At 36.4% G+C, this 17283-nt stretch overlaps 2 protein-coding genes across 4 annotated transcripts in view; one reads left to right on the forward strand and one right to left on the reverse strand.

Annotated features, from left to right (window-relative positions):
* Positions 1 to 17283, forward strand: part of nrp2a (neuropilin 2a) — a 100040-nt gene that overhangs the window by 19766 nt on the left and 62991 nt on the right. The window lies entirely within an intron of this gene.
* Positions 874 to 15066, reverse strand: LOC137031511 (uncharacterized). Its single transcript, XM_067402518.1, has 10 exons — positions 14838 to 15066; positions 11978 to 12095; positions 10022 to 10126; positions 9084 to 9276; positions 8916 to 8984; positions 8622 to 8720; positions 5806 to 5934; positions 5439 to 5655; positions 5178 to 5311; positions 874 to 936 (listed from the first exon to the last, which is right to left on the reverse strand). Exons 1-10 carry the CDS (start codon positions 15064 to 15066, stop codon positions 874 to 876), a joined length of 1356 nt encoding a protein of 451 aa, XP_067258619.1.

The raw sequence follows: 17283 nt of genomic DNA on the forward strand, positions 1-17283 counted from the left end.
TTTGGTTGTTTTTAACCCAGCATTTTTTAGAGTGCATCTTTGATCACCAAAATGACATATTTAAAAGTTTTTTGTCCTGTGAAAAAAAATTCTTTATGCCTTAAAATAGCTTGAATGTAACTCTACACCCTTGCACATTTAATATATGTGGATCAATGAATATGCAAATTAGCCCCGCCTCCATTCGCTCACACCAGCTTAGAGATCCACTCGGTCAACTTACCGAGGTAAACGCTGCACAATGGAATCGCTCTTTACAACATAACGGTAATTAATATGATTAGCCTTTTGTTTGACTGTGTTATCAATCAGCTAATAATGTGTTGCTAAAGTTAAACAAACCATGTTCCCGTTTGCCATGTCAGAGGCAGACAGCTGCCTTACAATCAGTATCCTACAAACGCTTTTAACAACTCAGAACATCAGTGGAGAAAGGCATATAGTTTATCATAACATCGTAATATACATCATACATCCTCCATATTGCCATTATTTTTTAAATATCAACAGAAAAATATACCGGGATAACTTGGCTTCTCTCTTGACTCCCCTGTTAGTTCGCTGTTAATGATATGCTAAAGCCCGCCGGCACATTGACGTGATTGGTAACAAGGCAGTTGTGTTGTCTTTTTTCACTGCAGTTTCAAGGAGAAAATACTCAGCAATGGTGTTGACATATGAATTTGCACATAGTTTGTCTTAAAGCATATTAAAAACACTGCATAGACATATAAACAACATTAAAAACTTGATTTGGTCTTTAAGAGTCTACGACTGGATCATTATTGCAGTGATTATTACGTTTATTGCATGTCATATGTTTGGCAACAGCTCTTCTAACCCTAATAGATGGAGTGTGTAGCTTTTAATTTCTTAAACAGTCATGTAGGAAGACACATGATGGCCATATTCCAGGATGACTGTGACAGGCTCAAACTGTGAAAGAATGGTTTGGAGAGAGCATGAAGAATCATTTGCACACATGAATTGACACCTCTTAGACCAGACCTTCAATTCATTGAAAGTAAGTGTTTGGGATGTGCTGGAAGAGACTTTACAGAGTGCTCACCTCTTGCATTGACAATACAAGAGCTTGACCAAAAAATTATGCACCTCTCAATGGAAATAAATGTTGTGATGTTATTTCCATTTGGAGGTACACTCATTTTTGGTCAAAAACTTGTTTTGACAATGCACTCCGTAAAGCCTCCTCCAGCACATCCAAAACACTTTCAATGAAACATTGTGATGATTTTGATTAAGCCATTAAGTTTCCTAAGTTGCCTTAAGTTGTCATCATTAGTCTAATTATTAGTCTTTTTCCTCTTGTCCTGCTAATCTATGATTGAAATTTCAGTAGCAAAAGTTCAGTTCATTTATGTGAATCAATTCAGTTCAGATTCAATGAACTGATTCAAAACTCTGCCATCCCTTAAAAAATTCTGACATGTATATATTATAAAACGTATGTGACTTTCTTATGCATTCAGATGCTGTACATAGATATGTATGTGTGCTTGTGAATGTGTATGTTGTTGAGACGTCTTGGGTCTAAATATACTCCGCTGTACCTGAAGTCTCCAAGTGTGCGGTCGGCCAGGGAGGTCCAGAGCAATGAAGAGTCAGAGACACCTGCCTCTCTATGTCATTCTGAGGGGCCTGGGGCCGTGTCAGGTTTTCACACACACACACACACACACACACACACACACACACACACACACACACACACACACACACACATACCTACTTAACTACAATGTGAGGACGTATGACTGGATACCCTACCTTTAGGGACTACCCTTTCTGAAGGGTCTAGAGACTAAAGAAAGACATCACTGCGCTTCTGGAGAAGCCCTTATTACAGATATCACTTGATTTTATCAATAAAACACTTCCTTAAAGACCTGACACTTTACCTTCACATTGGGGACAGTATTTTATATGTCCAATTTGGGGACATACACAAACTCTGATCTAGTCATCCTTTGAGGACTGTGGAGATACACAGACTCTGGTTAAGGTACACTTTCAGGACTTTGTTGTAACTTGTAATTTTGTAAGTTATTTATCCTAAGAAGACACAGAAGTGTAATATTACAATTCAAAGTTTCAATACTGGGTACTGGAATCAAGCTAGAGCAGAGAAACTAGTGTGAGAGACTAAACTGGGCTTTTTAACTTCTTCAAGAGCACTGAAAATGGGTAGCATACATTTTCATTTGATTTGCAGCTTGAGATCGAGTGCCTTTGGATTGCTCAGTTGGGAAATGACAATTAACATTCAGAAATATTATTGATTCGACTGTATTGACTATCAGAGAACAAAAGATGAACTGAATTAAGCTGAATAATGACATTATTGTCTTCTGCAGAACTGTTTTACAACTCAAATATAAGTCATGTCAATTGTTACAATTTGCAACAGTTATTTTAAGGTGTTTTGAAGTTAACTGTATAGTATAGGCAGAGAACACTTCCCTGACCACTGCCTGCATCCCTCTAGTTTATTTAGTATTGACTGCAAATAATCATTACCCCAAAAACATCTTAAGATGTTTTCCTCACCAGAGTCATCTCTGGCTACTCACTGGGGCCTTAAGACATTAGGCATGTTTTCTGCAAAATGTAATAATAGTCAAAAAAACTATATGAATAAAAATAGTGATACACACACTCCGATAAAATGACTCTTTGAGGACTCTAGTCATACACACACTCCGATAAAATGACTCTTTGGGGACTCTAGTGATACACAAAATCCGATAAAATGACTCTTTGGGGACTCTAGTGATACACACACTCCGATAAAATGACTCTTTGAGGACTCTAGTCATACACACACTCCGATAAAATGACTCTTTGGGGACTCTAGTCATACACAAAATCCGATAAAATGACTCTTTGGGGACTCTAGTGATACACACACTCCGATAAAATGACTCTTTGAGGACTCTAGTCATACACACACTCCGATAAAATGACTCTTTGGGGACTCTAGTGATACACACACTCCGATAAAATGACTCTTTGAGGACTCTAGTCATACACACACTCCGATAAAATGACTCTTTGGGGACTCTAGTGATACACACACTCCGATAAAATGACTCTTTGAGGACTCTAGTCATACACAAAATCCGATAAAATGACTCTTTGGGGACTCTAGTGATACACACACTCCGATAAAATGACTCTTTGAGGACTCTAGTGATACACACACTCCGATAAAATGACTCTTTGAGGACTCTAGTCATACACACACTCCGATAAAATGACTCTTTGGGGACTCTAGTGATACACACACTCCGATAAAATGACTCTTTGAGGACTCTAATCATACACAAAATCCGATAAAATGACTCTTTGAGGACTCTAGTCATACACACACTCCGATAAAATGACTCTTTGAGGACTCTAGTGATACACAAAATCCGATAAAATGACTCTTTGGGGACTCTAGTGATACACAAAATCCGATAAAATGACTCTTTGGGGACTCTAGTGAGACAAACTGATTAAATGAGTCTTTAATATTAACAATATCAACACATTGTGGAGAATAACAGAAATTCAAAAAGATTAGAAAAAAAAACAATTTACAAAGGACAACGATGCAAATGCAAAACTGGCACTAACTTGGAGGCTTCCGTACTTCCTCCATTCATCAGTCTTTAAATTCTCTCTAACTTCCTCCTTTACCTTCACCCTCCTCCTTCCCTTTACATTCACTCGCTCTTTTCATCCCCTTTACATTCGCTCCTCCCTCTTTTCCACAACCCTTACATTCGCTCCTCCCTCTTTTCACAACCTTTACATTCACTCCTCCCTCTTTTCATCCCCTTTACATTCGCTCCTCCCTCTTTTCACAACCTTTACATTCACTCCTCCCTCTTTTCATCCCCTTTACATTCGCTCCTCCCTCTTTTCACCTTTACATTCGCTCCTCCCCCTTATCCCCTTTACCTCAACAATGAAAACGGAACATTGAAAATAGGGCTGGGCGATATATCGTATGCGATTGTCACGTGCATTTCGTCAGTAAAGCCGGTTCCCTGATTACCACTAAATCGCCATCACCTGCTTTCAAATGGAGCGCCATTTAATAGACAGAGCCGTAGATCACTGACAAGCTACGCAATATCGCCTTCATTATCAAAGGCGATTCATCTGCAATAATGAAGGCGATATTGCGTAGCTTGTCAGTGATCTACGGCTCTGCCTATTAAATGCCGCTCCATTTGAAAGCAGGTGATGGCGATTTAGTGGTAATCAGGGAACCGGCTTTACTGACGAAATGCGCGTGACAATCGCATACGATATATCGCCCAGCCCTAATTGAAAATGAACTATTCTTTCTTCATTAGCGTTCTTATACTCTGTCTTTCTTGATGTAAAATATATTTATAAGAGCTAATATGGGATTATTTTACTTGGGATAAATGGTACAGATTAAAGAAAAGTATTTTTGATTAGTTTATGCAACATCGCAGTACAGTCTTCTGCTAACAACTTTAATGTACAGCATTTTCAATGAGCTGGTCACTAGTTGAGCCACTCTCTTCACACAAATAATACTTTTAACACTTTCCACATCATATTATATTTTTACAGTATTATTATATATTTTATATATATATATATATATATATAAATATATATATATATATTTATTTATTTATTTATTTATTTATTTATTTTTTTTTATTTTTTTTTTTTTACAGTAAAGAAGTTATAAAAGGCACTGAAGTGTTTTTGTGTTTGTGCCTCCTCACAAACCACCCTTTCTTTTAAGAGTCGTGATCCTGTTCCGCACATAATTTTTCACACCAGTCCATGTTCGCTGCTTCAAAGCTTCTGGCTCTGTGTGAATGCATCTTTCACAGTCTTGCTTACCAGGAACTTTGCATGTCTTGATGAACTTCATCATGTGTCTCTCTACTGCTTTTACCTCATTGTCCTCCCATTTCTTTTTTGGAGCATTTGAAGAACCTATGGAATAATTAAAAATGTAATTCTCATAACAACTAAATCAGTGAGTATGACCAAATCATACATATGTCCTAATGTGTAGATTTTTCTGAATTTTGAAAAGCCTTTGGATGGCTATTGCTGCTTGGAGCTAATTTATGGTTATTTGATGATTATTGTGTGTGTAGTTTAGAGATTTTTCTTACCTTGATCCTCTTGTGAAACAGATTGATCAGATTGAACAGGTGGATCAGTCTCTGCTGGTGCTGTTGTCTGAGATACGTCACTGTAATCCTCCTCATCACTTGACATGGAATCACCTTGAGCCTCTCAAGTTGCTCTAAACAATTGATAAAAAAAATCAACAGTTTATTGATTATACTTAGCATCTGTAACATATGATAATGTACAGTTTTTGCAAATATATACAGCACAGACACACACAGACCATTCAAGTATACTCATACCATTTGGGTCAATTTCAATGTTGTCAAGTTTCTTTCCTTTGAAGTCAGACAGTGTTCCTTTCTCCATGGCCATTAGGACTTTACTAATTTTTGCCAGCTGCATTGTCCCCTCTGGTAACCGGTAATACGGTGACGGTGATGAGGTCATCACAGAGGTGGACACAGCACAGGGTGGTGATGAAGAGGATGCATCAGTTGTGGACGTGACTAAGGATGACTGTAACAGTTTGAAAATATAATTTGAATAAAAACAAGGTCTACAAGCAAAAGAACTAAGGAAACTATTAATTAATATTAAAATAATTAGCTGTTAATGGAATGAGGTGTTGATCACAGAGTATTGTGATGATGTTGACATATTACTCACCAAACAATCTTTTTGTGATAGCTGTTTAGCAATCGTATTGCATTCATTTTCAATTTCTGCCCTGTTAAAACGTTCATAGCAATCTTCATGATGTTTTCTTAATTTTGCCAGTCTTGATTGAAACCGCTTCTGTGGATATATAAAGAAGTATTTAGCATAAAGGGTTAGTTCACCCAAAAATGAAAATATTGTCAATAATTACTCACCCTCATGTCGTTCCACACCTGTAAGACCTTTGTTCATCTTCAGAACACAAATTAAGATATTTTAGATTAAATCCGATGGCTCAGTGAGGCCTCTATTCAAAGCAATAACATTTCCTCTTTCAAGATCCATTAATGTACTAAAAAACATATTTATATCAGTTCATGTGAGTTCAGTAGTTCTACTTTAATATTATAAAGCAACGAGAATACTTTTTGTGCGCCAAACAAACAAAATAACGACTTCGACAATATAGTGATGGGCCGATTTCAAAACACTGCTTCGGAGCTTCACAAATCAAATCAGTGACTCGGCTCTCCTATCAAACGGCTAAACTGTTGAAATCATATGACTTTGGCGCTCCGAGTCACTGATTCAATAGGTTGTTTGCAATCACGTGGTTCTGGTGAAGCGCAAAATTCCGGTGGAGGGCAAGCAGTGAAAATTAGAATGGAAAAGATGGAGAAAAGTCCTTTCTGTGCTGGTTTAGAAAGGTTTAAACAGAAAATCACAACATATGTTGGCGATCCTTGTGTTATGAAGAGGAGAGACTTTTCCACTGAATTGAAAGACTTGATTGCCATCGAGGAGGCAGATATAGAGAATGTGAAGCTGCCGTCACGCCGCGTTCAGTTCTAGTCTGGTTTGTTTATATCGCGCTGCCTTTCTGCTAGTGAAGTCAAGTGCAGTATTTTAATTTTTGATTGTGAAAAATGTCGCCATTGTTGGTCATTTATGCTGAATCGAGAATTGTAATAGGAACTCACAGTATCGTTCGGGGAAAAAAATGGACGGTAATACAATTTTCGCCTTGGTTGAGAAGGTGAGGAAAGACGACTTTTAGCAAATGTAATAATGTCACTAAATAAACCCACTGCCTTTCACTTAAAAAAAAACAAAAAAAACAAACATACTTTTGAGTTTTGTATTTGGTTTTTGTGCAATAATTAATTAACATTATGTTTGCGAGTATGATCACTCGCTTGTGAATGATTGTAACTTGCACACAGCCACTTCAAAACTGTTCACAAGCTTCTATGGGTTTGATTTTGGTCATTTGTTGAAATAAATACAAAAATACAGCGTGTCGGTGTCCGTCCCCTGATCGTGACCCTCCGATTCTCCTTATGGGGAAAGTGAATATTTACAAAAATAACATTAAAATTAGTTACATTTACACGCTTCCAACAAAGAAATGCATCATCTTCTGTCAGCTTGTTAAATATTTATTTTATTTGGACATTTTCTACCATACGACGGCTGAAAGCAGCAGCGCGTGACACTATTCTCGTGGTAACCAGATCAACATTGTAAACAATTCTACAAAACTGAAGGGAAAACACCCAATTATTATTAAATAGGATAAAATATCTTCTCCTCCCTGCAAACGATAGCATGTAGAATGTTAATATTTAACCGAGTCAAAAACAAAAGGTAAGTATCCATATTAATTTCAGTATCAGCAGATGCAAAACGCTATAAAAAGGCGACAACTTTTAACGTTAAAAAATGAAAAGTTATAAAAAACGGTATAAGTTATGTAAACGATATAAACACCTTCTGGGTTCTCGATTTTAACGATTTGAGCAACTATAAACAATGCAAAACCTTTTGAGTTTTTGATAGGATTCCTATATAGAAACATCACTCCCTGCCCTCCAGACTCATTCGCGCTGCTGCTGTGACGTCATGTGCAAACAACCCATTCATAAAGCTCCAAAGCAGTGTTTTGAAATCGGCCCATCACTATATTGTTGAAAAGTCGTTATTTTGTTTTTTTGGTGCACAAAAATATTCTCGTCACTTTATAATATTAGGGTTGAATCACTGTACTCACATGAACTGATTTAAATATGTTTTTAGTACCTTTATGGTTCTTGAGAGAGGAAATGTCATTGCTTTGAATAGAGGCCTCACTGAGCCATCGGATTTAATAAAAAATATCTTAATTTGTGTTCTGAAGATGAATGAAGGTCTTACAGGTGTGGAACGGCATGAGGGTGAGTAATTAATGACATTATTTGAACTAACCTTTTAAACAAACATAAAATGTACATTAACAATATTGAAAATAAAATTGTGACAATAACTAGGTAACTAGCAGAGGTGGGTAGTAAGGCGCTACATTTACATTCCATAACTTTTGGTGCTTGAGCGGTTAATAAACAGAACTGCATGTGTCTAAAGAACACTGTAGCTGGAGCTACTTCTCTCTGTTTATGTCTATGACGAGTCACACAGATACTGTGCTTCTCCGCAGTGGTTCCTTCCAGACCGGGAAGGAACCAATTTAACTTTTTACAATTCTGACAGAATATTATTTTGTACCATTTGGAGCGTTTACACAAAGTGTGCTGGATGAAGTGGACACGCACCTACAATCAACTAAAAACAAACCTTCTAATGCATCCCATGGTCTGCCAGCGATAAAGATCTTTTCTAGTTGAACACCTGTGCATCAGCTGTTAGTAGTTGCCTGTGTTGAATAGGGTGTTCAGTATTTTGGGGGCGGAGCAATGAAGGGAGGGGTGTGGTTGTTTGGGTGTCGATTTCAAATATCAACAGTTTTTCCCAGAAATCATCTAATAGTTGTTGCATTATGAGATAGTTACCGTTTTTCTTGATGTTCTTGCTTTGCCTGACTGCTTATGTGGACCACTGCTGTTCACCTCGTCCAATCCAGGTGAAGAAACAGGAGCAGCACAATGAGGCTGGATGCCAGAAAAGGAACCAGTGAATATAAAAATCAGAAATGTTTGTATAGAACAGAAAAACTAGTAATTACTCTAGCTGTCCTACAGTAACTTTATCTATCACTCCTTTCCTTCTGTTAACACCCAGACACACTACTCACAAAAGAGTCAATAATATAGAATAATGATACAGATGTTTTAAAGTGGACTTACCGATCTCTGCGGACCCAAACTGATGGATGGCTTTTTATCAGAGGATTCAGTTGATGCTTGATTCAAAGGCTTGAGAAATATGAGACCACAATCACATGGTAACTAATCAGATAGTAAAAGATTATCCTGAATTACTGATCAATCTTTCTATCATTTTCTTGATAGTACCTTGACTCGCCATGGCCAATCTGAGTATCCGTGATTGAAAGTGATTTCTTCCCCTGGTAGAATGTCTCGCACAGCAAAGAGACACAGGTGAGGTTTCCTGCTCACTTCAAGGGTTCTCATTTTGCAAGTAGGATTTCTGTGTTCGTCATTTACAAGTCTTCCCAAGGAACCGTCTTCTTTAGATGCATCTATGCTATAAAGACATAAAATTATTACTCAATACTTGTAATCTTATATATGCTAGACATGTAGAGTTATTTTTAAGTGGAAACCCACCGCTCTGCATAAGTTGTATGTCTCGTTTTTAATCTACCCGATTCAGACCATCAGCTGATCATCAGGACACAGCTCTATGAACTCAACCGAGTGTGTCAGGTTAAGGAGACAAACAGAATCTGCAGAGAGGAGGGTCTGAGAACCACAGATCTATCGGACAGTGTATGGCAACATCCTCTCAGCAGACAAATGCATCTAACATTCACCATTTTGTTCTCTTTTGGGAATACGGTTAAAAATGAATATTGATGACTCAAAGAAACTGCACTCAGCACCCTTCAAGTCAGTTCATGGTTAATTTTAAGTATTAAGGGTGTGTTCACACTTGGCATGTTTGTTTAGATTAAAATGAACCCTGGTGCCATTGCTCTTTTATGGCACTTTCTCACTGTGCGGTACGACTCAACTCGCTCGGTTTGTTCTTCCACTGCAGTTAGTACCGCTTCAAAGTGATTGGGATTATAGTCTGATCATTACAGTTGTGCTGCCACCTCGTCTACTGACCACGATAGAGGCATTTCTTTTTTCAAGTTGCATGTGATGGTCATTTAAAACAAGTCAATTAAAAAACACGAGACAGCAAACCCGCTAGAATTAAATCTTGCAGGTTTGCGATACAATATAGTGCCTCTACTACATCAATCCAACAGGTCTGTACTCACCACCAATTTCTGCCACGCCACTGAAACTCAAACAGGAACGCGTTCTCGGCCTCAGTGTAGTGTTCAGCTCGGTCAAGACTCTCTTCTGAACTCAGAAGTTCACCTCTGTATTCAAGAGCAAAATCACCCCTGAAAAAGCTCTAGTGGTGAAAACCCCACGCCCTGAAGAGGAGAAATGCATTAGTTTCAGCAGTTTATTAAAAGTCAACTATCATTTTGATCATTACTTAAAGTTCTCTGCCATATGATGTACATTATATGTAAAAGGGAAATTACTGAATGAAAATAGTCAATAGCCAGGCAAATTTCTAAGTATGCTGTGCTTTTTATACATTACATTATACTTTAAAGTCTTAAAATTATATAGTTAAAATTTTTATACTCTTTCATACATAAGCAATATTATCTTGGCTTTATATAGTTTAGAATAGAGTGCTGCAGCGATGACGTATTTTTGCAGGTGATCCGGTAGTTCACACACCCCTGGTTCCCTCAACTAAAACCCTATATGTTGTTTTAACTGGCTTTTGTATTGCTGCAGAAACTAAGCTTAAGTTTGCCTATTAATACACCACAGTTGCAAAACTTCATCGTCCTCATGATTAAGCTTCAAGAAATCATCTAGAACATGTTTTTGTTATATTATTTTTAAAAGAAAATTCTGTGTTTAACATGCATCGCTTCTGGATAGTTTGTCTTTGTGGTGTATGGATGTTTATGGATGGTTTTTGGCTTTAGATAAAGAGTTTTTTTGTTGTTGTTGATAAATGTGCCTCCAGGAACTGTAAAACTTTAAAAATCCATCTCCCTGTGTAATAAGTATAATGTTTTGCATTCTTATAATGTATGTTTGAATGGTTGTGTACAGTGTACATCCCTAAATCTACCTCTAAACACAACGAGGCTGTGAAAGTGACTAGTGAGTAGATGACTTTATCTGTTCAGGTGACGATTTTTAATGTCCCAGACAAACCTCTGTCTCCCATTTAGACACTTGTTAGCAACTGCCTTTAAAGTAAAAGCTTTTTTTTTTTTTTAAATCACAAGAGGGTATTACTGATGTATATTGTGTCTTAGAAAAAAAAAAGTGAAAAAGCAGCCCTTACTTCAGGAATTTAACCAAAACCCAATAATAAAAAAAAAAAATTAAAAAAAACATTGATCATGTACATGATCATGCACAACGATATACTGATAGCTGCAAAAAAAATAATCACCTTATTGAAGGTCTAACGGGTATGGAACGGCATGAGGGTGAGTAATAAATGACATTATTTGAACTAACCCTATTATAAAAATGATCCATTGTCCTGGTTTACATACAAACCAATAACCACCTAAAAGTTCAGTTCACCCAAAAATGAAATTCTGTCATTTATTATTCTCCCTCATGTCGTTTCACACCCGTAAGACCTTCATTCATCTTCAGAACACAAATTAAGATATTTTTGATCAAATTCAATGGCTCAGTGAGGCCTGCATTGAGAGCAAAATCATTTCCTTTTTCAGTGTTCAGAAAGCTACTAAAGACATATTTAAAACAGATCATGTGACTACAGCAGTTCAATACTTTTTGTGTGCCCAAAATCACCCATCACTAGATATTATTGAATAAAGTGGTTATTTTGTTTTTCTGTGCACAAAAAAATATTCTCATCACTTCATAACATTAAGGTTGAACCACTGTAGTCACATGACTGTTTTAAATATGTCTTTAGTAGCTTTAGAGGTCTCACCGAGCCATCAGATTTTATCAAAAATATCTTAATTTGTGTTCTGAAGATGAATGAAGGTCTTACAGGTGTGGAACAACATGAGGGTGAGTAATTAATGACAGAAACTTCAATTTTGAGTGAACTAACCCTTTAAACTACAAGACTTTATTTGTAAAGCAGGTTATTCTGCATTAATGACATCAAGACCAAACCATTCGTGTATCTGGTTAGTCATAAATACTTGCCTTTATATTTGCTGATGAACTGCTCTTGAAGCCCAGGCTTATCAGCTCTACGGGTCATGTGATCCTCTGCATCCTGCAGAGGTGTTTTACGCCTTTTGCTTTTCAGCATTATTTCTGGAAAAAAAGAAATAAAAAGAAATATAAGGTGAATGGATTAAATAAGCATATTAAAAATCTTTTTGATCTTACTGGAATTGTTCACCCAAAAATGTACATAATTATTGTACTAATCCTGTACTAAAATTGTACAAACCTGTGTTGTGTTTTTCTGTGGAACACTAAAGTTTATCTTTAAATGTAATACAGAGCTCTATGCAGTGACAGCACATGTGACCAGTCTGAAACAGGCATTTAGATTAAAAAAAACAGCAATATCATTGATGCCAAAAACCATTGTGACCAGATGATTGATGTCAATCCATATTCATATTAATTTAAAAGCTACAGATTTTCAGTCAGTAACCTGATAGATTCATATGGACTATTTTGTCTGCTTTGGAGCTTGACACACAGAATAAAAAATACTATAAAGTGTCTATGTACTGTCATTGTGCAAAAAAGCTCTGTGAAGATAAATAAAAAAACATGGATACTTTTGTGTTCCACTAAAAAAAAAAAAGTGTAAATAATGTATTACATAAAATTAAAAATGACATCAAATAATAAAAAATGAAAATTAATTATTTCAAATTACAATACATACTGTTGACATTTTACAAAAAATGAGAAAAACAGGCTACCACTGATTAAATTGTAGAATCTAAAGAGATATTATATGAAATATAACAAAATTATATTTGCTGATCAATGCCTACAAATAAGCAATAAACTGTTTTTTTCCTTATTGCAAAAAAAATCAAATGAGAATCAAACTCAAATACAATCGAGAAATAAAACATTAACAGAAAATAATTTAACCACTAAAGTAAACATACATCTTACTAACTTTCATATTTCACAGTGTATTTTAGTTATCATGCATTTTCGGGACAACACTTGATCTCACCTCTCCAGCGTCCATTGATGGGGGTTGTCGTCTTTTTCGCGTCAAGCAATGCCATGTGATTGCATTTCCCGGGAAAACACATCCACAGCTGACGTGCGTGCATGACGTAGTTACGTATTTGGATTTCACGTTGAAATTGTGACTACATTTATTTGACCTAATAAATATTTTGGCAAACACCTAGATCTTTGTTTGATTTATTCACAGTACTGGTTCTTCAAACTTAAATAAAAAAATAAAAAATAAAATAAAAACGGAGGCGTACGTCTTTCTAATGGACAGAGCACATGATCACTTTTAAACGATCTCTTTGGAACACATATCTTAATTTTTACTAATTCTGTTTAATCAAATGTTTGAGTTAAAATCAGGGAGATGTGTGGATTATTTCGAGGCTCTAAAATAAACTTTAACGTGCACTTTATTAACAGCATTTTCTTTCAATTTTTTTTTTTTTAATTTATGGTATTTTATATTAAATATAAAGGAAGGAAAAGCTGCTAGATCTTGTAAAAGTGCTTTAAAAACGCATAGCCACGACAGATTATTCCATCATTTGAGCAGCACTCGTGATCTCTCCTCAGAGTTGATCTCACTCTGCACTCAAGCTGCTGCGCTGCTGCTGTGGGGGATGGGCGGGAGGCGCGCGCGCGATCAGAAGCCGGTGGGGGAAGGGCGGCGAGTCACTCAGTGTCAGACTGTCTGCAGCTCTCAGCTAGGGCTAGGGTTAGGGTTAGGGTTAGTGTTAGGGGAGCAGGGGTTTCACATCCAGTGCCTTTTAAAATCAAAGTATGAACAAAATAAATCTGTAAACAAACATGTAAACGTCCCAGCTTGAGTCATGATTCTTTTAAACACTTTTTATACTAAACACTGTAACTGCTCTCTCTCTCTCTCTAAATATAAAACAATGTTTGCTGTAACTGCTCTCCTATTATATATTCTCATTCATATGCATCCTTAAGATGTAAACCAGTATGTGCATTTCTTAAAACAGTTCATACAAATAACAGCACACAATGGATTACATGCAATAGCCTGTAACCAGCTCATAATCCTTATATCAGTGTCATCAAAATGACAAGTCCTTGTATCATTGTTCACAAAGACACTCTGACAGTATTTTCAGAAGTAATATGGATACGATTTTGATGTCAGTGATTGAAAATACACAAGACTGCACTTTATCTATGGCGTACATTTCAACAGTATGAACACGTCTCTCTAGACTGGATGAGACAGGATTCCGATATACTTTTTGGTGGTCTGTCAAAAAATTACAGTAGCTACAATGTCATGTGATATAATGACAGCCAGTGGCACAGATCCTCACCAAACCATCCATTCCAGCGTGATGAATATGATCCTCAACTGGATGGAACTGGAATAAATACTTTGACTGTTGCGATCATCCCAATCGGACTTATGATAGCTGCCTGAATTATGCTCTGTTCACTGTTGGACAGAGGAGAACTGATAACAAAGAAATGTTTCAAGGGTACCCCAAACAAGTGACGAACCTGGCTGGAACATGCTTGTTCAATGAACACTTGTCAGTGGTGTTGTCGATTACCTGAAAGTTTTCATCATCATTGTATGTGTGTTGTCTGCAGCAAGTTTCTGTATTTGGGTGAATATTTGCAGCAAGTGTGTTGTCAAACTGATCAAGATGTTTTGTTCATTTTTTCTGTTTGCATGTGTTTTCTTCAGTTGTGCGCGGTGATCTCTCTCAGCCACCGTAATATTTACTGTATAATGTAAAATGCAAGTAGACTGCAGTAACATAGCATTACATCAGTCTACAGTTTATGTAGTGAACAGTACATAGTGAACATTATCTGATTTCACACCTGTTCTGTCTACAAACACATCTCCCATCATTCGGCTATTTTGACCCGTCTCGGCCTTAAGGTCATGACTGAGAGCATGATCTACAACAGTGGCTCTTATTTCCATCAGAAACATCTCAGTCTTGGCCTCTTCTTCCTCTTCCTCTGTTCTCCTCCGTACCCTTCCACCACACATCCTTACTCCTTCTTCTGTCTGTTGACTCTGTTTGTGTCCTTGTTGTTCATTCATGTTCAGAGTGTGTAACATTGTGTTGTGCTCTGTCTGTGCCTCCCAAATGAGATGGCATCTGAGATATTTTAGAGAACTGTTGAACATTGCTTGAATTACATTCCCCTTCATTATTGAAATTCAAAATTCATCCCTGAAATTTAATAATTCAGGACAAAAAAAGTCTAAAAGAAATGTATAGAAAATATGCTTGACAGTTTATGACTAGTTCAACCATTTTGCATTTAATGGCTTATGAAAATAAAAACTATTCGACACCTAGTATATTTTGATGAACATGACATAAGCAAGTGATAATGTAGGAAACATCTGACACTTGTACATCAAATGCATGAATGTACCAAAGCATTTGCAATTTGTTCAGGAGAATGAGAAACTGCATTTATGATGTGAACAAGAGACTATAATGTGGATGTTGAACAAGTAAGAATTTTAGTTGTGATTAGAGAAATGCACCAAAGTGAGAGAAACTGTTATATATAATATAATATAAAATATAAAATTATGATATTATATATAATATTAATTATTATAAATATCATATATAAATATTAATTATTATATTATATATAAAATATAAAGAGAATGTTTGCTGTAACTGCTCCTATCTATATAATATTATATTTTTTTCCACATATCTTTATTTATTATGTGAACAAGAGACTATAATGTGGATGTTGAACAAGTAAGAATTTTAGTTAACTGTTAACTGCTCCTATCTATATAATATTATAATATATTTTTTTCACATATCTTTATTATTTATTTTTTATGTTACTATTTGTGTACTGTACTTGTCTCTTGTCTCTGATACTAATGGAGGAACAGCAGAACGCAAAGTAGGAGAAAACACTTAAAGCAAATAAAATCACTCATAAAAGCAAGCGATTTTGAAGGTTTTCAAATCTTTTTGTTGCTTGTGTATTTTATTAAATAAACTCATATGTATAAATCATCATACTTGACGGATTAAAACAGTTGTCCCTCCGCTTTTGGGAGGAAATATGTATGTTTCATATTCAAATGACGTAATGTCTGTCGTCCCCGCCTCAAACTCGTTCGTACATTAATAAACTGTAGTTACAGTACGCGGATATAGTCTCCGTTAGGCGGGGGCGGGGCAGCGCGATCTTTACACACACATTGATGCGAGAGCAAAACTCCGAGGATTAAAAGTTAATAATACATGCCAATATAAAGCATGAGAGCTCCTGCAAATGAGTCTATTTTTATTTAAACACAAATTATTGTGAATATTTCTCAAATTAAATGTGGATTATATGTCAATTCATTCATATTCATGATAGTTTTTGCCTCCGCCATCTTTATTGGTGACGTGTTGGTCTCTGATTGGTCAGATCACCAGTCCCGCGCTCGTAGTATCTTCCTGCGCTCTGATTGGTCAGAATCCCAAAAGTGTGTATCTTTCCGGAAGTGCAGTTCTCCTAGAGGGCGCTGTGTTATACACACTTTAGTGGGGGGGCATACACACTTTAAGTACACAAATCACATAAAAGTGAATTTTTGGGACAAATGAGATTTTAAGCCAGGAAACCATTTTAGAGCATGCTGAATGCCACTATATGGTCAAACAAATGAGGACATACAAAATGTCCCAAGTTTTTTTGGTGGTCCCCAGTTTACTGGTGTGTATCCTGGTGAATGTACCCAAAAGTGACATAAGTAGGTACACACACACACACACACACACACACACACACACACACACACACACACACACACATACTCCCAGAGTGACGTGGAGCCAGCAGTTATGTGGCTCAACCATGGATAATTCGGTTAATAGTGGTGCACTAAACTTTTAACATTACAAGATTAAACACTACAAGACAAAAGACTGTTCATGGCCTAAATGCCATATTAATACTGTTATATATTAATTATTATCATTACTGTTGTTCCATTTTGCATTTTTACCCCTAAACAAAGTCATACAGTTCTACAAGGACTTTGTGAATTAGTGTGACTGAATAATTTATTAGAATTGTTTCGAAAGAATCATTTGATCGGGATTCAGTTGGCGTTATATCTTCGTAATTTATATTCATTTTTGTTTTTAGGAGTGTATCACTAAACTTACAGAATTTTGACTCCTAAAAAGTCAGTTTTAAAGACTCATTCTCTCAGTAAAGAGGAAGTCTGGTCAGCATGTTGTGCTCTGAAGCAGTTAGGTTGGGAATGATGGCGCGTGTTTAC

Source organism: Chanodichthys erythropterus, chromosome 12 (assembly GCF_024489055.1).
Source record: "Chanodichthys erythropterus isolate Z2021 chromosome 12, ASM2448905v1, whole genome shotgun sequence".
NCBI lineage: Eukaryota > Metazoa > Chordata > Actinopteri > Cypriniformes > Xenocyprididae > Chanodichthys > Chanodichthys erythropterus.